This window comes from Acinonyx jubatus, chromosome A2 (assembly GCF_027475565.1).
Source record: "Acinonyx jubatus isolate Ajub_Pintada_27869175 chromosome A2, VMU_Ajub_asm_v1.0, whole genome shotgun sequence".
Lineage (NCBI taxonomy): Eukaryota > Metazoa > Chordata > Mammalia > Carnivora > Felidae > Acinonyx > Acinonyx jubatus.
In genome coordinates, this window is record NC_069383.1 from 137,537,839 (window position 1) to 137,562,922 (window position 25,084).

Genomic DNA, 25,084 nt, shown 5'->3' on the forward strand with positions numbered 1-25,084 from the left:
TCCTTTTTTATGTATATTTTTAAAGTGTGATAGAATAAAAAATTATTCTGCAAGGCAGGTCTTTCAGGCGTATAGATTGTACACGCTTACACAATGTGGTAATGTATTTACCCAAATGGGCAGCAGAGAGTGCCTGACACTGAAACAGAATATTCCAGAGAGACCTAAAGTAGGCAGTGAGTAATAGCCAGAGGAGCACCTTGGATCATGTCACGTGTCTCCTGCAGAGTCCAGGAGCTTCTGTAGCTCTCTTTGAAACATTCTACAGAACATCCAGGTCAGGGGCTGGGAGAGAGACAGACCGCTGGGACAGATGTCATGCAGGCACCCGGATTCTGCTGCAGGTGAAGCTAAGAGGAAGGAGAGGTGAATCTCCCTCCCCTGCTTTGGTAGCTCAGATGTTTTGGGGCCGGTGGGAATTTTATTTGAGATTTACATTAACTTTCATGTGGTAGGCGTCTAGCAAGTTACCTTGTTGACCTTCTAGACAGCAGATGTAGTAAACTGTTTTCCCATAGGCTCTATCTAGCATGAGTACCTTAAAAAAAAAATTCTAAACATTTAAAAATGTCAATTTCTAGATTCCCTTTAAAAATTGGAAAATCTGGCAACACTGCACTATTATTATGCCCTGGTGATAGTTCCAGAGCTGAACCAGGGGTGTGTGGTTTAGATGGGGTACTTGTCCCCCGCTCAGCAATGCATGTATGCTCTCCCCGCATGCCTGGCTTCACTCATTTTCTCACCTGTCTGGCTTCACAGTACTTCTGAGTTTGCAGTGGCTGTTGGGCAAGCTTGCTAGAGTGATTTGATCCATTTGTTTCTCTCCTGGTCTCCAGCCTTAGATTCCCAACTGCTTAATAGACACATTTTCATCTCACTGTTCCTCTAGCTCCTGGCTCAACATGTCTGAGGCCAAAATCTTTCCCGTTAGCTTAGTGCTCAATGGTACTTTAAGCATTGATCTATATTATCTCATTTAATTTTCTAAAAAGGAAGTATATGTGATTCTCTTGCAAATGAGGAAACTGATGCTAGAAGCAGAAAGCAAATTTAAGGTAGTCTGATTTGAAAATTAATATTGGCTCATTACTGTTTCGGGAGGATAAGGGACTATGTCATACATTTTCTTTCCTATTTTTTTTTCTTTCTTGCAATGTGCTTAGAAAAGTATCAGCTTAATGAAATGTGTAATGCACTTGGCGATTATATTGTTGCCTCTTCCCCTATATTCTCCATCCTTTAAGACAGACAAAGTGTCTATAGGCACTGTAGGATGATAATTCCCCATTTCCACAAGGAAAGTATCCTAGCCCCAATCACAATTCAGAATAGTCTAGATCAGTGCCACCCAAATGAAATACAATGAGAGTCATATACATAATGGAAAAAATAACTTCATTAAAAAGGTAAAAAGAAAGAGGTGGCATTAATTTTAATAATATATTTTATTAAACCCAATATGCAAAAAAATATTATCATTTCAATATATAATCAATATTTAAAAATTATTGGGAAATATTTTACATTCTTTTTTGGGGATACTAAGTCCTCGAATTCTGTACATATTTAGTACAACACACCTCAGTTCAGACTAGTAACATTTCAGTCGCTAACTGAACACATGTGGTTTCTGGCTACATGACGGAAAGCCCCTAGCCTTACATACGGAAGGAGTGTAAGGCAGAGGGATATGGTTCCTGTGGTGGCTGAGGCATAACTCAAAATTCCTAAGCCCTGGTTCAGATCTCCTTTTGCAACTGATGCTATGAGCCTTGGGAGGTGCAAAGAAAGAGAGTTTTCGGATGAATTATTTATTCTTTTTTTTTTTTTTTATGGCTACAGCTGCTCGATGTTTGGTAGACTAAAGCGTTGGTATAATTTTATTATTTCTTTCCTGCTTTTAGTGCAATTCTAGGGTTTTAATGGAGGGAGTTAGGATATGATTTCACAGGAAAGTGTTTTCTCTCCCAGGATAGTTCACATTCCCTTGCCAGCCTGAGGTGAGATCCTAAGTCCAAATCAATTCACTTCTAGAAGGATTTCCCTTTTGCCTCCCATTAGGGATAGCGAGTGAACACACAGGAAGGACATGTCGCATTGTTGGGAGTAGGAGAGCGCCAGTGAAGAAGAAACTGAAGAACGATGCAGTAAAGTGTGCATTAAAGGTGCTAACCTGGTGTCAGGTAGCACCAGAATGGACAGCCTGACTCCGGAATGGAAGTTCGTCCTGCTGAAGCAGTAGTAACTGTGATTTGTGACATCCAGAGATGCAGACTAAATGCAATCGATTACGTATGGCCTGTTATTACTTTGTGAAAACTAGCCCCGAATTGTTTTATTCTTAGTGTTTTTCCAGGAAAGCAAGGTTTCTTTTGCTACCTTTTGTCACTGAGATAGAGGCAGAAAAACTGAACGGTTCCAGTGAGCGTGAATTTCTAGCTAGTCTACTGATATGAATTTCAAGTCACAATATATGGTCATAAAAATTTGCCCTGGGCACATCTCTGGCTGATCTTAGCCGCAAAACATGTTTTAACGCCACATGATGAGATTTAATGGCTTTTGCATCGTGGGTTGGGCGCTTTATCAGGGAAATGAAATAATTCCATTTAGATTCTTTTCCTATGCTGGAAGCTCTCTCAGTTTCCCTCATTAAAATGCCAAAAAGTGCTGCCTAAACATATGCTCTGAGCTTCAGTTGTTCCGCAGCCTGTTATTATTTTTATTCTTTACAGAGCACCCAGTTACCTGCGATACATTTCTGATATGGGAGAGGCTGCACCCCCTTGAGCTTTTGTTTAATGCAGATGCATTCAGTGCAAATGGAGGGTATGGTGCCAAGCGGGCACTTCTTGCCAGGTGCAGGAATAGATTTTGAGAAGTTAGTCATGGCCACAGTTTGACATGCTTCCCAGTTGTCCTGTCACAAAGCCCTGTGGTTTTTTGCCTTCCTTGTGGCTGACAGCGTGGGTAGAGCTGTTGAATATAGAAAGGGGGACACGACCTTAGAAGCGAATGAGCTCCCAAATGGTTCTGAGGTTGGCATTCTCCCGAAGAGAGCAATCGCCATTTGTTCATTTATGTAGCTAATTCTGATCCCCTGAAATGATATTTAAAAAAAAAAAAAAAAGGTATAACATACGTACATACAGTAAACGTTTATGAAGTACGCTAATCTTAAGTATACAGATTGATGTTATCTTTATATATGTGTATCCCTGTGCAACCAACATCTAGACCAAGGTACACAAGACTTTGGAGCATTCCAGCAGGTTCCTTTGTGCCCCTTTCAAATGTTTTCCAAATACACTTCCTCAGGAGGTAACTGCTATCTGATGTTAACATCAATTACTGTCACCTGTTCTTGAACTTCATTTAAATGGAATCACACAGCCTCGCACCTCTCCTTTCCAGCTTCTTTCAATGAATATATGTGTAAGATTCATCCATACGTTTGGGAATGCCCACAGTTCATTCCTTTTCTTTTTCTTTTGATTTTTTTAGTGTTTATTTACTTTTGAGACAGAGAGAGACAGAGTGTGGATGGAGGAGGGACAGAGAGAGACAGGGAGACACAGAATCCAAAGTAGGCTCCAGGCTCTGAGCGGTCAGCACAGAGCCCGACGCGGGGCTCGAACTCACGGACTGTGAAGCCATGACCTGAGCCGAAGTCCGATGCTTTAACTGATTGAGCCACCCAGGAGCCCCATGTTCATTCCGTTTCATTTCCATGGAGTATTTTATTACATGAAGATAACTGCATGTTGCCAATCCATGCTTCTGTTCATGAATGAGCATTTGGATTGCTTCCAGTTGTTCTGAAATTCTGTTTTGGTTCGGATTCGACCACGTGTGGGACACTAAAGACGTTGGTACTTGTCCGGGGAGCTGGAGCACAGCTCTCGGTCCATGTCCTGTAGGTGTGTCTTCTGCCCTCATTGATCTGTGCACTTTGCTTCATCCTTCACCTCACCCTTTCCTCTTTCTCTAGTGCACCATGGGCCAGGCATTACTGCTGCTCTGTTATGGTAAAGTCTGACTTGTTTCTCTCCAAAACCCTGGGGGAATTATTACCACAGGTTTTACAAGGAGAAACTAAGGCTTTAGTAAGTTAAATGGTGTCCCTAAAATCACACAGCATATTAATGGCAGACCAAGGATTCAAACCTAGATTTTGTGACTCATACCATATTCTCAGTCACTACATATACTGACCAAGACCGGGTCCTTAGCATCTGTGAGGAACTGACATCTTTGAGATGGAACACAATTTTGTCCATTCTCTTAGCCCATGACTAAAAATCAGCTGTAATTCTTAAAATGTCAGAACCTGTCATTCCCTGGCCTTAAACCCTCAGTGGCTCTGCTTGTCATTAATATATAGTCACCATGGCCTGCACAGCTCCCGCCCGATCCGTTCCTGTCTCCCTCCCTGACCTTATCCCCCATCTATCAGACCTTCCTCAGGTTACATCGAACTTCCTCCGTTCTTGAACAAGCTAGCCTTGTTCCTGTCATTGAGCCTTTGAGCTTTGCCATTTCTTCTACCCAGAATGCTCTTCAGATCTTTGCATGTCTGGCTTCTCCTTGTCATTCAGCTCTCAGCTCAAATGTCACCTTCTCAAGGAGTCCTTCTCCGACCACCATTAGGAACGACCTATCACGTTTCCTTACTTTACTTCCTTCCTAACACTTACTGTTTCAAACTTAATTTGTTCATCTGATGGATCACTTATTTATTGTTTGTGTTTGTCAGCTGTCTTGTTTACGGAGAGATCCTCAGCTTCTGGAAAAGTGCCTGGCTCTTAGTAGGTGCTCAACAGGTATTGATTGAATGAACAAAGGGATGGGTAAATGGGCATTTCCAAGATTTCTGGTGCTCTGCAGACTATTTCATTATGTATTTTATAAAGAAAGAAAATCTTATTTCAAAAATGTGACCTTACAGGTTGAAAGGTCCAATCGGCATGTGATGAAATGAAGGGGATAAGGAGGTGGGCACATTATTAATTTTATGTGTGGAAACATGATCACAATCGCAGAAATTGACTTCTGGCACTGAAGCAATTTCCCAAATGTCAGAACTAACCATAAGATCCTAGAAAGTGGTTCTTCTCTTATTGTCATTGCTTACTGTTTGTTTACTGCTCGTTGTGAAATACTAGAATGGGGAAACTATCTCACGTATCCAGCCTGGAGCATAGCATGTGACACAAATCATAACAATTAACACATGCTTCTATACCGAGGCTTAAGAATAAGAAATGCCACAAGAAAAGCATGTGTAGATGCTGTCTAATCACCACCCCTCCATTCTATTGTGACAAGCCTCGGAACCATTAATGATCCTTTATTTAGCTCAGTGCATGGGGTTAACACAGATACCTTTAGTAACGAGCTGCTTCTTATCTGTGACAGCCACTTTGCCATTTGTAAGGCTGCAGGCCAATTCAGTAAATTCGGTCACTGTCCTCCTAGCTGTTTCTGAGTTGTAGGAAGTTTTTAATTTAAATGTCTGCAGTTCGTTGGTGTAGATTAAAATTCCTAGGCCCCAAGCAAACTTTGTCAGAGGGACTTGTAGCTCAATGCTCCTCGAATATTGCATTCCAGGCACCCTAGAGCATGCACAGAAGTGTGTGTGTGTGTGTGTGTGTGTGTGTGTGTGTGTGTGTGTGTGTGTGATGGGCAGGGCTGGGACACTTGTGCCCTGTGGAGGCTAGAAAAGCCACGTTAGGAGCAATGCAAGCAGGCAGTTTGGGTAAGGAGTGGTGAAGGATTGTGTGTCCCTGCTAGCCTTGGCAGAATTTCTTATTACCCCACATCAGATTGCATCCCTTGCCTCTGATGTCTGTATGTTCATCTTTTTCCTCCCACCTCAGGCTTTTATTGATGCTTCCACCTCCAGGCAGTGCACAAACGCAAACTTCTGTTTACTATCTTGAGTAATGATATTAATTCCAATGCCCAGGGATAATGTATCGCTTATTAAACACTGTAGCGATAACCATTAGATGGTGATTCAAAGAGAAAGGAAACAGAGTAGAAAAGCATCCCTAGTCCCCTCAGCAAACATGATCAGCATTGAACAAAAGCAGAGTTTTCCTGGACAACAGTGGGTAGCGTTAAGAGCCTCCATGACTGACATACAGTATAATCTTTGAAGAGTAAACTTCACATCCATAACCTGAGAATAATAATTGAACCTACCTGCCTGCGTCCTCACAAAGGTGAAATGAGATATACGGAGAGCCGTCAAGAGAGTGTCTCCAATGAAGTAGGAACTTGATTAAAGTTTTTTTTTTTTAAGATAATTTATTGTCAAGTTAGCTAACATATAGTGTGTGCAGTGTGCTCTTGGTTTGGGGGGTAGATTCTCGTGATTCATCGCTTACATACAGTGCTCATCCCAACAAGTGCCCTCCTCGATGTCCATCACCCATTTTCCCCTCTCCTGTGCTCCACCCTCCATCAATCCTTAGTTTGTTCTTTGCATTTAAGAGTCTCTTATGGTTTGCCTCCCTCCCTCTCTGTTTGATTAAGGGTTTTTGTAATAAGACCTCTTAGTAGGAAATGTGTTGTTATTGCATGTGGCATATGCTGTCCCCACACAATGTAACAAACCCTGTGAAGACGCTTTAAAATACAAACAGTTCCTTCCACTGCTCATGGGTATGTAAACTAAAGATTTCAGTAGAAAAACTCATGTTGTTTCTATGTGATAACCGAATTATCTTAAATTCCTTTAAGAAAGTCACACCCATTTACAAACACTTTTATCAGGGATCACTTAGAATCATATTCCCAAGGATTATATTCCCAAGGATGTGCTGAACTTTGTTGAGATTCTCTTCAGTGTACTCAGTTTTATAAAGAAAGCCTCCTTTCTAGAAAGTTGTCCTGAACCAGGAGACTTAAAGTGCAAAATGTAGAGGGAATGAATGCAAACAAATGTGTCAGCCTTTCCCCATCCACCTTGTCAAGGTTGAACATTCTTGAACAAGCCTCCATGTTTCCAGTCCATGCTGTGCCCCTCCTCCTTCATGTTAGTTTGTTATTTGTCGGAAGATTCTTTTCCCTTCTTTGTGGCTGGTCCGCACTCTCTTACCCTTAGGATCTCAGGTAGGGTATTATATCCCCTGGAGAGCCTCTTGATACCGTCCCTCCCCGCCTCCCCCCGCCCCCCCAGATCTGCTCCATACTTGGTTTTGTGCTTCCATTGCTCCTAGAATCCCTTCATTTTACTTTGTCCTCTTGTACCTAATTATTCTTAAATTTTTTCTTTTAATATTTAGTTTTGAGGCAGCGGTGGGCATCTTGGGGGGAGAGTGAGACACAGAATCTGAAGCAGGCTCCAGGCTCCGAGCTGTCAGCACAGAGCCCGACGTGGAGCTCGGACCTGTGAGCCACAAGATCGTGACTTGGGCCTAAGTGGGACTCCTAACCAACTGAATCACACTGGTGCCCCTCGTACTTAATTATTCATAATTACTATGTTTAATGCCTGTCCTCCTCACTAGATTATCAAGGTAGGGATTCCTGTGTTCAGCGCTGTTACACAGTCCTTGGTACATGTTAGGTGTTTTGACAAATGTAGTGAGTAGCGCTTATTCTTTATGTAAATTTTTCTTTTGTGTTGCACGTACCTAAATGGTTAAAAACTTAGATTATATTCTTCTCTTGTGTTATAATAGTTCTCACCCACTACAGTTAAAGTTTGCCTTTCGTACCATTGAAATGATCATGTGCTGCTTTTATGTAAAGGTTACGATTTAATAGCATTTCAACCAACAAGCTTTTGATTTTTAAAGAAGTCATTATGTAATACATTGGTACGATAGTACAAGGTGACATTCCCTCTCTCTCTAAGATGCCTTAAGTCTTCAAAGCACATCACACAATTTCATAAATGGTGAAGATATTGATTTTAAAATCCTGATGGAAAAGAAGGCAGAGTCTTATGTTTGAATTCTGAGTTACAATCAGATATAGTAAATCACCAAGAACAAAGGATGGTTACCTCAATACCCAGAATTAGGAAGCTGGAAGAGACTGTGAAAGACCCATTTTCAATTCCCTTGTCTTTTTGAAGAATCACACCTCCTGGAAAACCTTTGGTCCTTGCCTGATTGTTTCTAAGCTGCACTGTGAACTTACTATTAAGAATCTATAAAATAATTTTAGCTTTATGCCCTCGTTTAGGATTTGGGGAGATATCAAAATGACCAAGACCTCTAAGAACTAATGAGTAAGTGCCTGTGGAGAACTTAGAACATTTCTAGGTACATACCAATGGTGTAATATATGTCAGCTGCTCTTGCTGTGATGTTGGCAAGATTCCTGGCTCTAATGTGTGGTGAAGCCATTTCTCAGATGAGTCTGTGAGGTGGAGCTTGCAATGGGCCCAGATACCCAAATTTGGTTTGGGAAAAATTTGAAGTATCTGAGGCCATCAAAATGGCAGTATCTGGTAGTTAACAACAGAGAAATTTGAGATTCAGGAGCCTAATCAGGTAGAAAGCTCTATTGTTGGGCACTAAGCAATTCAATCAATCTTATTAACCACTCTTTCTACTTTGAGGTATTGGCTTCACAATTTTTTTTTCTGCTTGCCTGTTCCCGAAATTTAATTGAAAAATGTATATGCCAGTATTCACAAATGAGGATGTAAGTGGAATTAAAGCAATTTTTAAAAAAGGGCAAGATTTAATCCGCCCCCAGCACACTCTGAATCTGGTAGGCTAGAGCAGAGGCAGGTGGAATAAAGAATAATGTAATACAAGACTGGTTTTGGTAATGATGTTCATTCAGTGGTTTTTGAAGTGTGGGCCCTAGAATGTCAGGAATAGCATCAATATGGTAGGTTGACTAAAGGCCCCACAAATGTGTCCACATCCTTATCCCCAGAGTGTTATCTTATATGGCAGAAGAGACTTTTCCATGTGAGTAAGTTAAGGATTTTGAGATGAAGAGATTAACCAAGATGATCTAGATGGGCCCAATATGGATGGGCCCTTGGAAAGAGGGAGACTGGAGTTAGTAGTAAGAGTTGTGATAACATAAAGAAGAGATTGGAGATGCAAGAAAGGGGTCATGGGCCAAGGAATGCAGGGGCTTCTAGAAGCTGTAGGAAGCAAGGAATAGATTCTCCCTTGCAGCCTTCTCGAAAGAGCCTGCCCTGATGGCACCTTGATGTTAGTTAGCCCCTTAAGACCTATTTTGGATTTCTGACCTCCAGAACTGTAAGGGAATACATTTGTGTTGTTTCAAGCCACTAAGTTTGTGGTAATTTGTTACACAGTGATAGGAAGTGAGTGCACCTAGGAATTTATTAGAAATGCAAATCTCAGAAATGCCATACCTCAGACTTGCTCAGTCAGAAACCCGGTGGGGGAGGGGAGACCAAATAATCTATGGTTTAAGGAGCCCTCTAGGTGGTTCTGGTGCACAGGAAAGGACCAGTAGTCTTTGGGAACTGCTTTTATAACACAGCAGATCTTGTGCTCCAGGGATGGAATACAGTTGTCTGCCTTAGGTTACATGCCTATTTTCCCAACCAATCACTACATATTTGTCACATGGCTTCCCCTGTGGCAAAAGGCACTGGGGCACTATGATTGACAGCATAACCAGGAACACATGAAAATTTGTGGAGTTCCTGGAAATTTTGTGAAAAACTTGTGGAAAGAGAATAATGTAACCAGAAGGAGGATAGCACAATTAGCTGGAGAGACAAAGCGAGAGCCATTCACAATAAGTTTATGACTGTAGTGGTCAGAGAGAAGGAAGAGCATTCTTGTGTGAAGGAAGAGTTTGTGCCAAGGCCCAGTAGTCAAAAAAATGCAGAATACATTTAGGATATGGCAAAAAGGGGGGTGGTATAGCGACAGTATGGTACCTAAGGTAAGGGGAGGGGTGACAACTAGTGAAGATAAACTTGGAGGTCCTCAAGTGCCATGCCCATGAGTTTTCATTATGTTCTGGGGGGGAGGGGGACACATACACTGGTTTTGAACAAAGACACTTATGATGAACATGGGCTTTAGAAAGTTTGGGTTCTCACATTTGCCAGAACATCACGTCTACTTCTTGCTAGTACTGATCTCCGCCATCATATATGCATATTGAGTGCTGATTATGTGTCACTCTAGGGATTCTCCATGCATAGATTTTGTATCATTATGTGTTCAAATGATGGTTTTTCCCTGAGGGAAACTTTAGCTTTCAAACTGCTAGATCCCCTACAGTAAGGAATACATTTACACACACACACACACACACACACACACACACACACACACACACACCTTTGTGAAACGATACCCACTCTTAATATGTGAGGTACATTCCATTCTCAAATCAATTCTATTTTAGTTTTTTAAAAAATTCTGCTATAATTCCCTAAATTGATTTTTTGATCCATTATTGGGTTATATCATGTAGGTTGGAACATTCAATGAAAGGAGCAGTATGTTATTCATTTCTGTATCTTTATCTATCTATCTATCTATCTATTTATCTATCTACCTACCCACCTACCTACTACCTACCTACCTACCTACCTACCTACTTATCTGTCTGTCTGTCTATGAGTAAGGCTTTGCTGGGGATCAGACAGGAATGGGCAGGGACTATGCTGGGGGAGCATGGCCCGTATACCATGCCCAAACTGGTCTGAGTTCAGTGCTGGGGAACTCAGGGCTGGGTCTAGCTGGGATCTTCAACACAGAAGCAACCACTGAAGACAAGGATATTTTGGTTTTTGTTTGTGCAGGAAGCATAATGTGATTGGGGAGATGAACTTTACTGAAGAAACATGGGGAGCAAACGTTTTAAAGGACTTGGATGAAATTGGGGTTGGGGGGAGAAATGGGGCCAGGGATGCATCTGGGGGACTATCAGTTCTTAGCAGAGTTCTCTGCATATAATAGACCCCCAATAAGGCTTAAATATTAGATCTGTGAAATTTTGCCAGACCTCCAGACTTTCTTGATGCCATATGATAGTGCATTTCCCTGCCAAGTAGTGGGTAACAGATTACCAAGATGCAGATACAAAGCTCTGAACATTTGGGTGGGCATATTGGGTGGATGGGGGAGGAATGAAGGGTCAGTAGAAGTAATGACACATCTTTCCTGTAATAAACATCAAAGCTTAAGAAGAACATGGGCAGATTGACTTCTAATCGCACTATACTGAAGGTCAGAACTTCTTTATATGAAATAAACTTTGCCCCACAAATTAGGTACGTATCACCCTGAGATGCTAAATCGGCAAAACTGGTGTCAAATGCAGAATGAGGAAAGCTGTCATGTTAGGATGTACAGAGAGTGTGAGTCTAGAAAGGGTATCATGTAAGTGGTATTCTCTTTTCCCGAAATACCCAGGAGAGCCATGGACACTGGTTCCCTATCTGCAGACCTGAGAGAGATGAAAGATGGTGTAGAAGAACTTCCCTTTTGTAGCATTTTCCACTTTCTACAACTGATCATTTTCATCAGCTTGACAGTATGTTTTGTCATTGTAATTCCAGGTCTGAATTTTTTTGAGTTTTAATTATTTGAGTAATCTCTACAGCCAACGTGTGGCTCAAACTCATGACCCCGAGATCAAGAGTAGCATGCTCTCCCAACTAAGCCAGCCAGGCATCCCCCCAGGTCTGAATTTTTTTTAAGCCCAATATTATCCTTATTTGCATTACTGTTGTGGCTCTTGTCCTTTATAGGGTCTCATTTCTGTCTTCCAGTGTATGTTTGAAAAAACAAAATCAAGGAGAACAGGGCTTAAGAAACACCTCATTTATCCTGTGATAATTAAATTAACAAAATAACTATGTGATTATCAGTGTAACTAAGATTTTTGTGGAAAAACCTAATATACAAACTATATGATTATTAGTCATTGGGTTATAGTACATATGTTATGTGGAAATACCTAATATACAAATATTATGAACTATAACCCAGTGACTAATAATCATATAGTTTGTATGTTAGGTTTTTCCACAAAAATCTTAGTTTTCATCCCTGCTCTGATGGTCTCCATGCCATACGTTCCCTCCATGTGCCAGTTGCCGATCTGTAGAATGGACGGGAATTATAACTTCTCCCCTGAATGTTGCACCTTTGCAGAGATCAAATGACCCAGTGTACAGGGAAGAGCTTTTTTTTTTATTGCAGTGTTTGTCCTGAAGATGTATCATGTTTTATTGGATGTAATGGCTGTTGACAGCCTTGTGCTGAGGTGGATTCAGAAGCCAAGCTTGGGCTCCGTTAGACAAAGTACTGTTCAAAATTTGGACCTGTCTGCCATGAGTGTAAGCTTTAGGAGTAGTGAGCTTATATGTCACATGCTTACCATTCTTGAGCAATGCATTTGAGTGGCCATCACCTCTTTATCCATCTATACCAGACTCTAGTTAGGCCCCTCTCCAGATCTGTCTGTTTGCTGATGCGTGCTACTCTCACAGTGATTGAGCCACACCACTACTGCTGCTGTAATGGCCCAAGGTTGTTAACAATGTCTGCTCCCAAGCCCTCATGCATTGGGTGGATATCATCTGTCCCCTCTCTTCCCCTCTGTCATTCACATGGCCTCTTTTAGAAGTTGGGCCCAGGATATATGACAACTATTTTTGCTTGAGAACAGTGGTGGCCATCTCTGAAATGTCTCCTGGTTCTGCTTTTCTACCTTTCCTTCCTCATTTCCCTCTTTTCCTCTCTTTTTCCTCTGGGATAGCATGCTCTGATGGATTAGGACACATATGCTTTGCCTGAGGCTGTGCTTTCTGTAGAATCTGGGCTAACACAACATCTAAATATACAGAAAAGTGTGTGTGCTATATATATACATGTATCCACACACACACATACACACATACACACATATACACCTATCCATACAGAGAGAGGAAGTGATAAGGTGAATTGGGTTGAACCAAAGGAGCGTTTAGAGTTTGGTTTGCTGAGCATCTGTCTGAAGGGAAGGGAGGCCTGGAAGACAGGCTTGTATGGACTTTAAGGGGCGTGGGGAAGGCTGGGCCATGAAGAGGCAAGGTATGGTGTCTCTTCTCCAGCCTGGTCCTGCAGAGATGGTCTGGGCTCCAGAGGGCACAGGGCCTATAAGAGAGGGACGGAGCAAGACTCATCCACTCACTCACTATGAACAATTAAAAATTTTTAAAAATATTTATTTATCTTTGAGAGAGATAAAGGAGAGAGAAAGTGAGCAGGGGATGGGCAGAGAGAGAGGGATCCACAGAATTAGAAGTGGGCTCCAGGCTCTGAGCTGTCAGCACAGAGCCAGATGTGGGGCTCAAACTCAATAACTGTGAGATCATGACCTGAGCTGAAGTCAGACACTTAACCTACTAAGCCACCCAGGCGCCCCTCACTATGAACAATTTTAGATAGTAATCTTTTTTCAGACACAGGGTCATTTTTAATTGATAAACAGTGTTGTCTGAAACAGAGATTTACATACCAATTAGTAATACCAAAATATATTTAAACACCATCAGGAATGTAAAACAGGGGCACCTGGGTGGCACAGTCAGTTAAGCGTCTGACTCTTGATTTTGGCTCAGCTCATGATCTCATGGTTTGAGTCCCACATTGGGGTCTGTGCTGATGGTGTGGAGCCTGCTTAGGATTCTCTCTCTCTCTCTCTCTCTCTCTCTCTCTCTCTCTCTCTCTCTGCGCCTCTTCTGCTCTTGCCCACACGAGGTCTCTCTCTCTCTGTCACTCTCTCTCTGTTTCTCTGTGTCTCTCTGTCTCTCTCTGAAAGTGAATAAATATTTAAAAAAATAAAAGAAGAAATATAAAAAGAATAAATAGTAACTTAAGGGAGGATCCTTGAGTGAAGGTGATGTTCTAGGTGCTGGGGATTCAATGGTAAACAATATAACTACTATAGTCCAAGTCCTTATAAAGATTAAAGTCTTGTGGAAGAAGAAGACAGTGAATACGTGAATGAGCCAAAGAAAGGCTGAGAAGGAAAAGAAGTGCTATGAAGAAAGTCATGAGCTGCAGTAGAGAATGACAGAGGGGTTGGGGAGAGTCTTTGCTGAGCCCTTCTGCAGAGGTGATCTGAAAGAGGGGAAGGTGGGACCATGCCGAGTTCGAGGGGAGGCCTGAGAGCATTCCCAGTAGAGGGAACAGTGGATGGGGCCGGGGGGGGGGGGGGTAAGGCGTGTCTAAGGAAAGAATGCACACCAGGCTGATTAAGTGCTTACTGTGGACTGACACTGTTCTTAGCATTTTCCATGTAGTATCTCACTTTACTTCTCTAACAATCCAGTGAGGTTTTTGCATGTGAAGAAATAGAAGCACAGGGAAGGTAATTGGCCCAGAGCTGCACAGTACCCGTGGAGAGTAGAGTACCCTAGGTACCAACCCAGGCTTCTCCTGGGGAGCAGTGAACCTTGGATTCCAGGCTGGGTAGTTTGAAGGTGAACCAGGCCTCTCCTACTACCCCCACTGGATGGTCTCCTGTTGAGAGAAGCTTGGACTAGGTCCCAGATGGCCTTGTGGACCAAGATTTTATTCAGAGCATAACAGGGAGACACTGAAGGGTTTTAAACCCCAGAAGATATGATCCATTGAGTGTATTTAAAAGATCCTTCTTGCTGCAGCGTTCAGATAGATTGGAAGAGCAAGGGAGGAAATGGTGTTGGGAGGCTTGAGTAGAGCCCCACCTAAGTGGTAACAGTAGTGGTAATTAATATTCAACTGACAGGATGCCTGCAGATTTGGAGAACAGGGGAGGGCTCCAGGGATATTTTTGTAGGTAAAATTGACCCATCTTGCTCATAGACTAGATGTGGGAGGTGAGAGAAAGGGCCTAATTAGAGATGTTTCCTTGAGGTGTGAATGACCCTCTATCAGGGCCCGACAGTGACACAGGGTGACCGTGTTGTCCTTCTCCAAAAGGGCATTATCTGCAATTTCTGCATGGAACATTCCCATGTGGCTTTAGTGCAGGGAGCACGGAGGTGGCCAGGGCTGCTGCTGCCTTGAGAGTTTGACACTCACAGAGCGCTTGGTCTTGGTGCCTTGGGTAAGGAAGCAGTCTAATTCTGGAGGGCACTGGAGACAGGGTTCATGGCTAGGTATTGTCTTCAACAGGGACCTCAGTAGAGAGGCACAGCAGGGTACCACAGGAGGGTCCGAGTGAGAGCACACAGGAAATGGCTGAAATAGCCCGTGGTTGTGTGGTGTTAACGTGGCCTCATTTATAACTAAATTGGCATTTGTAACATACTTACAGCTACTGCCACTTTTGACCTTTGGCAACTGCTCAGACGGATTGAAATTCTGAAGTAAGAGGTTTATAAAGTTTGCTAAACTGCCAGGTGGCTGCAGTTTATGTGGAGGCACATATCATTAGCTTTTCGATCCCCCTTCCCATGTCATGCTGACTTCATCTAGGAGAGAAAAGTGGCCGGCATAAGTGACCCCATCCTGCCATCTTTTCCTGAGATGGATCCAGTAATTGAGAGGGAGTGGTCTGAGACCTACTGGGTACATATCTCTTGGACTGTCTTCTGGCAGTTATGAGTAGGCAGAGAGGTGATTTTCATTTTCTGTGATAACCTCCCAGAGGAAGTAGGTGGGAGGGTGTGGTGATTGATGAGCTGAATTAGGTAGAAAGTGGCTCAAATCAGATTCTGGGTGATTGCTCCTGCCTCTCGACTCACTGCACTTATTCTCCGTTCCTCTCATTTAGCAAATGATTATGGTCTGTCTTGTGACATTTCTAATAATGTTGTTTCATTCTGTATCTTTTTCTATTGTTCTCTCTGCTTTCTCCAGCTAGATGGTGCTCCTCAGAGGCAGGCGTGGTGTTTGGTTTACTGGTGTGTGCTTCTCATGCCTTACCCCATGAAAATGCACAGCGGTTGCATTATGTTTGACTGATTGTGGCTGCTTTGGATGGGATGTTTCCTAAAGAAGTTTGCTGAATTTATCTTGCCTTAGAAAAGTAGAAAATAAGGGTAAGGACCACAGTCAATATGTTTCGGTTTAAAATATGCAGCCTTTTAGGAAATGAATTTGAGGTCATTTTGTTCAAGCCAGCATAGCTCAGCCACAGAAATGGTTTAGTTTTTCTTTGTGTGTGACAGTGAAACTTTGTTTTGCTAAACAGGATATGAGGTTGAATCATATGAAGTGGCCAATATCAGGTGACTCACTCTAGTAAGACAGATAAGCCAATAATTGTCCATTCTTCTGATTCATTCTGAGATGGAAATGAGCTAGTTCTGTAATAGCCTGTCGGAAGGAGGCCAGTGAGGCAGAGGAAGTGGAGGCAGGGACAGGCGTCCCTTAGCAATCCTTGATTCTTGTCATGAGGTGGGACTTCTGTGGTTGATATGTCCTTTCTGTTCGGATGGTGCCCAAGACTCTTTAGTGTCGTCACAACAAGAGTCATCATGGGGCCCAGAAGTGTCAAGTCATGATCCCTAGGGCCTATCTACTTCTAGCCCCATCTATCTTCGCAACCATCAGAGGCTGTCAGGCGAGGAAGGGTGTGGCAGTTACAGTTAGCATTCCATGGTTTTCTTCCATTTCCTTCCTTGTTTCTACTGTAGTCGATAAAATGGTCCTGCTTCTTTTTACCTCTTTACTAAACCCCAGATTTGGAGGGCTGGGTTCAGTTTGTGGGTGTGGGAGAGAAGGCTTGCATTAGCTGTTTTTTCCTTCATACCTCTGGTTAATTCAGAGGTGTCTTTTGGATTTCCCCAGAGGAACTCAAATTCACCAGATTCACCAACATGGGAAGGAAGGAATGCCTTTGTCTTACTGACCCTGAGATCAAAGGGGAGCCTGCCTTCAGATCAGAGAACAGAGACTGGAAGGGACAGCTGAAAGATAAGGAGGACCTGTCATTGGAGATGGGAGCCAAAGAAGTGCAGAACAAGTCTAGTGACTGAAGTAATTGGGGGGAAAGAAAATAATCAAGTGTATTTTTGTCGTTAGATACAGCAAGAAATATTATTTACTTATTTATTTTAATTTTATTTTTTATTTGAGAGAGAGTGTGTGTGAGCTGGGGAGGGGGCAGATGGTGGGAGGGAGGGAGAAAGAGAGAGAGAGAGATAAAGAGAGAGAGAGAGAGAGAGAGAGAGAGAGAGAGAGAGAGAAAAGGAGAATCTCAAGCAGGCTCAATCCCACGATCCTGGTATCATGACCTGAGCCAAAATGAAGATTTGGACACTCAACCAACCAAGCCACCCAGATACCCCAAGAAATATTTTTAAAAACCTTGTCTACCCTGGATTCTGTCATGACTAAAAGCATGGTCAGAGAGTGGCTTTCTGGAGTCAGAGAAGTATTGGAAATGGGATGAAATACTTGATTTATGGTGTGTACAGCTTTACAGTTTTGGATCTCTCGTGTGTAGAGACCCACAGTTTTGCATCTAAGAAAGAGCCAAAGCCACAGTATTAAGAAAAATTAAGGTGTATTCAAACAATGTAGTACCCTATCCCCCATTGTTTTTACCTGTGGATAGAATTATTGTGCTATAGACTCTTTATTCATTCATCCCGTAAATGAACATACTGGGATGTGTACATATTGTCCCTTGTGACAGCTGTGAGAATTAGGAAGATGGCATGCCCATTTTATCGATGAAGAAAACAAACTTCAGAGGAATTCACAAGATCCCTCTTGTGAATCTAATCATAGATTGCAAGTCAGTTGCAAAGATGGGATTCCAACTCAACTTTGATTCTAGAGCCAGTGCTTTTTCTACTATGCCATCCTTTTCTCTTTTCTTTTCTTTTTTCTTTTCTTTTCTTTTCTTTTCTTTTCTTTTCTTTTCTTTTCTTTTCTTTTCTTTTCTTTTCTTTTCTTTCCCCTTCCTTCCTTCCTTCCTTCCTTCCTTCCTTCCTTCCTTCCTTCCTTCCTCTGCAGGTGTCTTTAAAAAGGAAAGGAAAGTGGGTGAAATTCCTATAAAGAAAAGGCTAAGGGTAGGCCAGTACCCCAGACCCAGAGAGTGACAGTGGAGCATCATGTGGGCTGCCAGCTTGGGTTTCCCCTAGGAACAGAAATGCAGAGGCTGAGACCCCTACCCAAAATCAGAGTTGGCATTTTAACAAGATCCCAGGGTGACTTGTAGGCACATTAAAAATTGAAAGCCAGTACCCTAACCACCAATAAGCTGCTTCTCCCTACTTGCTTTATCTTTGATCTGTTAAGGACGTGACTCAAGGAAGGCATAGGGCTGGTTATTGACTTGGCATCAAGTGACCAGACATATCCACAAACAACAGGGGTCACACTTGTGTTTTCTCTTCCATAACACTCCCTCTTTTCCTTCCAGTCTTTCTCACTTGCCCAAATGGAAGAGAATGAAAGAAAGAGATAAGATTAAGGAATAAGGATTTCTAATGAAATTTTTCTCTGCCAGCCTGATGCCTCCTTCTAAAACTTTGCTAAGCAACATAGCAGACAATGTCTTCCTTAATGGCGGATGCCAGCACCCTGACTGTTCAGCATACCCTGGTGGAATTATTGTAGCACTTACAATTATTTGGAGGCTGTGTGCATTTGATTGCTCATTCAGTCTGCAGCTCTGTAGGTTTCATTTCTATTTCACACACAGCCATACACTCAAGCGTCTTAAGGGTGGCTGAGCATGTAAGTATGATAAATTTCAACCTTTAAGGATGAATTTGAGAAAACCACCATTGAATGAATCTCAGAGTTTAGAGTGGCCCATTTTGGTCATAATGCTGAACGAGCCATGCTGTAACATTGGCTACTTTTTACCACACAGGTTCACTCTTAGCTCTGAGGATTGTGCCATTTGCTTCAGTTTTCAGCTTCAGTGAGAATAGACTTCTAAGATTTTGCCTCTCTCTTTTTCCTATCTGTGATTATAAATGATCTTTGAAGCAGAAAGAAGATGCCCCCCCCCAAAAAAAAAATCTGGTAGGCTGGATCTAGCCTGTAGTCTCAACAGAAGTTTAGCAAATGTGATATGGGAATCAACAGGTAACCCACCCACCCACCCATCATCAGTCTGTTGTGTTGACAGTGATTGCCCTGTCCGATTTCTATAGGACATACTTTGAAACATACCAACCTATAAATTCTTAAGCAGGAGTTAGTACAAGAAATCCTTTTCCTAAAAAATCTTTTTAAAAAATTTTTAATGTTTATTTATTTTTGAGAGAGAGACAGAGACAGAGAAAAAGAGACAGAGCATGACTGGGGAAGGGGCAGAGAGAGAGGGAGACACAGAATTTGAACCAGGTTCCAGGCTCTGAGCTGTCAGCACAGAGTCTGATGCAGAGCTTGAACTCACAGACCATGAGATCATGACCTCAGAAGTTGTACACTTAACTGACTGAGCCATCCAGGCACCCCCAAGAAATCCTTTTAATAGAAATGCAAGTCACATTTTTTTTAAATGGGGAGGAACAAAGAGACATTCAGGGCATTGGAATTTTCAATTAATAGAGGATATGGAAAAGAAATGTTCCTTCCAAGATAATGTGTACACACACACACACATACACACACACACACACAGGCATTCATCAAATCATTGTCTTCCTCTAGGTTCATTAAAGCATTTTCCTCACAGAAACAAGTTAAATAGTAGTTGATACCACAAAGTAAAACAGAATAGAAAATGAAATGGCCTCTTTGTTACATTAGAATATTACCCTGTGGTATTGTGTTTCACTGACTTTTATAGAGACATGCAGTTAAAAAGAAAAGAAGGAAAGGAAAAGGTTAGTGTTCTTGGATCAAATTTGAGAGGATGAGCTGCCATTGGGTTACTTCAAAGAACGTTCAGAGGGATGTCGTTTTAAATGAAACATTTCACTTCAAGCGCTTTATGAAAACATTTGGTAAAGTTAATGAATGTTATAAGAAACTCCACTGTGTAGAGTTGATTTGATTTCTTTTCAGAAAAGTCTTAATTGAAATTAGTGTGGCAATGATTTGAAAATGCCTAATTCTCTTAGCCTAAGCTGTGTCATATGTTTCAGTTATGCTAAATCATATGTTTTATATCTAGTTATATGTTATTGATGGGTTGTGGGAACAATTTAGTGATTTATGATCAGCAGTTTAATAAAATGGAATGGGATAAAATAGGATAGAATAGAATAGGGTAAATAGAAAATGTTAGTGTTCATTTAAAATGTAAGATTTCTTTTAAATGTAAGACTTTTTTGATGTGTAAGTATGTATGATCATTTTATACACACACGTATACACACACATTCATTAAGACAGTGATTTTCAAAATTTTTTTGAATATGACCCACAGTGAAGTTTGAAAGCCTGCCTTGGTGAATCTTGGCCCACTGAAAATTCTACTTTAAATAACCAAGAAACTTGCCATTTTTTCTTTTGATTTCTCATTTATTTGGGTGTTTTGAAATGGTTATACGTTTCCCCAAATCGTTCTCTTTTTAGTCTCTTCCTTCTTAAAATAGTCATTAGTTATGAATGAGGGAAATAAAGCCTCTTCAAAGTTTAGTATACATTGGCAGGTCATAATTTTAGGGAAAGGATTATTTCCCTTATTTTTTTCTAAGTTAATAATTCTGACATGTACCTTCCTTATTATGCCTTTTTAGGTATCATGACTCACCTTGATTTCACCTTCATGCCATTGTTTGGCATTAGATGACTCTCCAGAGAGGGAGAAAATCATTCAGGAATTAGGTGCCTAAAGGTTATTGAACTAATATTTAAAATTCTGGCCCTGCACATTTTACTTTACTTGTAATTAAATGCCATGAATAGAAATGTGTGATCCCAGTATGTGCACATCTTTGATTCTGTGCCCACTTAAAGGACAAAAAGGTGCTGAGGAATTCTTATTTTACTTGCAAACTTTTTCCTAGGAATATTGCTTATAGCTACCAAAAACAGCCATAGTGGTAAGCCAAAGCTGAGGACAGAATTTTAAAACTATACAGCACACAAAGACTTCTTGAAACGTTTCTTAACTTGCTCCAATCCCCAAATAAGTAAGCTTCTGTGAGAAACAGGTTAAAATGCCAATAGTAATCCATCCCTGGAACTTCAAGAATGGAGTGATGTTATTTGATATTATTGATAAAATTTCATGTCTCATGTCTTGGGCATAGTGAAAATGGAGGTGGGAAATGAAAACATTATCAGTGGAATGAAATAAAATTTCCCATATATGTAATAAGTATTTCTAATGCCATTGCGTCATTTCAATTAGCAGCTAGAGTTTTGTCTTAAGCTTGAGGATTATTTACTCTTGTTGACAGACTCAGTTGTTACTCTGCACTTCTCTGATGTAGCTACGTTAGTAAGAACTCTTACTTGCTGATCTGAAACCCAGTCTTATTAACCTGGTTTAAGCAATTAAAGGTGATTTGTTGACTCATGTGACTGAAAAATTCTGGTTTGGGCTTCACTCTGAGACAGGACTTTTCTTATGTGGTGATCACCACATTGGGCCTTCCATTCTACCATTCTACCAGTTTAGCAATCCCAGTAAACTTTCTCTTTCTAGTACTTTTTATACAATCCAAGTACTGAATCTCATCAGACTAACTTGGATTACATGCTCCTTGCTTAACCCATAACTGTGGCCAATGGGACAGAACAGCGATTGGCCAGGCCTCGGTCACCTTCCTAGATGTTTTCAAGCACAGGAGGAGGAATAGATTCTACAAAGGGTTGGGCGGGGGGGGGGGGGGGGGGGGCAGTGCGGAGGAGAAGGCTGCTCTTACAATGGTTTTATGTAAATGCTGAGCAAGAGAAAACAAAGGTCTTATTTTGACTATTAAGAAAACCCCACAAAACTTTGATGTCTTTAATTTTAAAAACCAGTGAAACTATCTCTATTTCCCCATTAAATGACTTATACATTTAAAAAATATGTATGGAACCAGGCATGGATGTTTGCTTTAACTTCTCTGAGTATATGAATTGTGAGCATGATTTTGAACAAGTGTCTGTAATATTTTATTAAATGATTTTCATCACTCTGGGTAATAAACAGGTGATTTGACTTAGCAGAGTACAGGTGCTATTTTTAATACTTAGTGCTCTCTGGAGAGCTTCCAAATAATAATAGCATCTTTAAAAGCTTTGGATTCCCCAAGGTGCAATAAAATTGTGCTGAGTATTGTCTGTGATAAATAACACATCTCCCTTCTTTCTCTTCCATATTCCTCCTTGAGAAGGCTCCAGGTTTCCTGACATTATCTGAGGGTTGATTGCCTAGTGAAGGTCAATACTTTTTTTGCTTCCTATTCCTACTCGTTTCTTTGTGTTCATTTTGGAATAATGAGAAAATGATAGTCTTTTAAAGTATTAAGAATCAGAAAATAAAGGCATGAACACATAAAGAAGGAAAGTAACTTAAACATTTGTTTTTCTAAAATGGAAAAAGCTTCATTATTTTCCTGGTTGGTGCAATTAAAGCCAGAGGAACCAAGATTCCACAGGAAAGGAAGCAGAGAGAAGTGAGTTAAAAATGTTACATGGAGTTTTCCTTAGAGATCTTGTTGCATACTTCTAGTGTGAGCAAAAAATAATGTTGAAAACACCTGATAAGACTAAAGCAGAGCAGAGCTTTAGCAGTCTCATAGAGTCTTATAGAATTCAGAGTTTCTGAGGAGGTAGGATCCTGATAAACACTCACAGGTTTTAATTGAGGCCCCTGAACATCTACATCCTAGGGTAAGACCCAACTGAAAACAGACCAGCGTGAATTGAATCACAAGATGATCTGCTTGTACTCTCTCTGACAGAGGAAAATAAAATCATTTTGGGAGGAAGATAATATTGTTCTTACTTGTAACACTTTTCATAAACAATGTATCTATCATTAAACAATTAGAAGCATGTTGGAAAACAGGAACAAATGACCAAAAATCAAGAGAGAAATATAGCCAAAAATAGTAGATCCAGAAGTGATTCGGATATTGAGGTTATCATACATGGGTGTCCAAATAACTGATGAAGACAGAAAATTTCACCAGAGATTGGGAATGTATAAAAAGAATCATATGAACAACTTCAAACTTGAAATTATGGTAATTGAAATTATGAACTCAGTAGATGGACTTAAGAAGATATTAAACACATCACAAAAGAGGGTGAATGACTTGAAAGATAGGTCAGTAGAAAATATCCAGATTAAAGTACAGAGGTGGAAAAAAGAATGTATATATAAAGAACATTCCATAAGAGACATATTGGATGGTGTGAAGGTCTGGACCTTGTCATTGGAGTTTAGAGAGAAACTAGGGGCAGAACAAAGACTTGAAGAGACACTGGTTAAGAATTTTCCAAAACTGATGAACAACATCCAGCTGTAGATTCAAGACACTCTGTTAGCAAAGAAAATGGAATAAAGTATGTGGGCATAGTATCGTAAAACTGCTGAAAAACCAAAGACAAATAAAAAAACCCTAAGACACCGAAAGGGAAAAAAGACATTTTCAAAGAAACACCGATTAGACTTATAACTAATTTTTAAACAGAAACAATGGAAGATAGAAAACAATGGGATGGCATATTTAAAGTGCCAAAGAAAATAATTGCCAGATGACAATTTTGTACCCAGTGAACATATCCTTCAAAAAATATGTTTTTGGAAAAATTGAAACTAAGAGAATTAACTACCAGCATATCTGCATTGAAATTATTGAAGAGAGAGCTTCTTTAGCCAGAAGATGGAATTGTGGAGATGCAGGAAGGCATGAAAAGCACCAAAAAGTATAAATATATGAGTAAATATAAGTGAATATAGACTGTTTAAAACAATCAAAATAATGTCTATGCAGAAGAATGAGCCTGGGCCACTTACACCATACACAAAAATAAACTCAAAACGGATGCTAAGTGTAAGACAGGAAGCCATCAAAATCCTCGAGGAGAAAAGAGGCAGCAACTTCTTTGGCCTTGGCTGCAGCAACTTCTTACTAGACATGTCTCCAGAGGCAAGGGAAACAAAACCAAAAATGAACTCTTGGGACCTCATCAAGGTAAAAGCCTTCAGCATGGCAAAGGAAATAATCAGCAAAACTAAAAGGCAACCAACGGAATGGGAGAAGATATTTGCAAACGACATATCAGATAAAGTGTTAGTATCCACAATCTATAAAGAACTCATCAAGCTCAACACCCAAAAAACAAATAATCCAGTGAAGAAATGGGCAGAAGATGTGCCTAGACACTTTTCCAAGTAAGACAGACATCCAGATGACCAACCGACACAAGAAAAAATGCTCAACATCACTCATCATCAGGGAAATACAAATCAAAACCACGACAAGATATCACCTCATACCTGTCAGAATGGGTCAAATTAACAACTCAGACAACAGATGTTGGCAAGGATGCAGAGAAAGAGGAACCCTTTTTCACTGCTGGTGGGAGTGCAAACAGGTGCAGCCACTCTGGAAAACAGTATGGAGGATCCTCAAAAGATTAAAAATAGAACTACCCTATGACCCAGCAATTGCACCACTAGGTATTTATCCAAGGGATACAGCTGTTTCAAAGGGGCACATGCACCCCAGTGTTTATAGCAGCACTGTTGACAATAGCCAAAGTCTGGAAAGAGCCCAAATGTCCATTGACTGATGAATGGATAAAGAAGATGTAGTGTGTGTGTGTGTGTGTGTGTGTGTGTGTGTGTGTGTGTATAATTTATATAAATATATAAAATGGAATGTCACTCGAAGAAATTGAAATCCTGCCATTTTCAACAACATGGATGGAAGAAGAATGTATTATGCTAAGTGAAATAAGTCAGTTAGAGAAAGACAAATATCATATGACTTCATTCATATGTGGAATTTAAGAAGCAAAATAGATGAACACAATGGAAGGGAAGCAACAATAAGATAAAAACAGAGAGGGAGACAAATGAAAAGAGACTCTTCAACACAGAGAACAAACAGGGTTGCTGGCAGGGTGTTGCATGGGGGGATGGGCTAAATGGGCAATGAACATTAAAGAGGGCACTTGTTAGGATGAGAACTGGGTGTTATATGTAAGTGATGAATGACTAAATTCTATTCCTAAAATCATTATTGCACTATGTGTTAACTAACTTGGAT

The 25,084-nt window shown here is 40.9% G+C and overlaps 1 protein-coding gene across 5 annotated transcripts in view; it reads left to right on the forward strand.

Moving 5' to 3' along the window:
- FHIT (fragile histidine triad diadenosine triphosphatase) overlaps positions 1-25,084 on the forward strand; it is a 1,399,071-nt gene that overhangs the window by 217,426 nt on the left and 1,156,561 nt on the right. For 2 of the 5 annotated variants that reach the window (XM_053220339.1, XM_053220336.1), the window contains exon 1: positions 1-366. This exon is cut by the window's left edge. The exons of the other annotated variants lie outside the window; for them this stretch is intronic. In XM_053220339.1, coding sequence (XP_053076314.1) covers positions 314-366 — 53 coding nt within the window. In that variant the 5' untranslated portion in view covers positions 1-313. The remainder of the gene's footprint in view (positions 367-25,084) is intronic. 5 annotated transcript variants of the gene reach the window in all.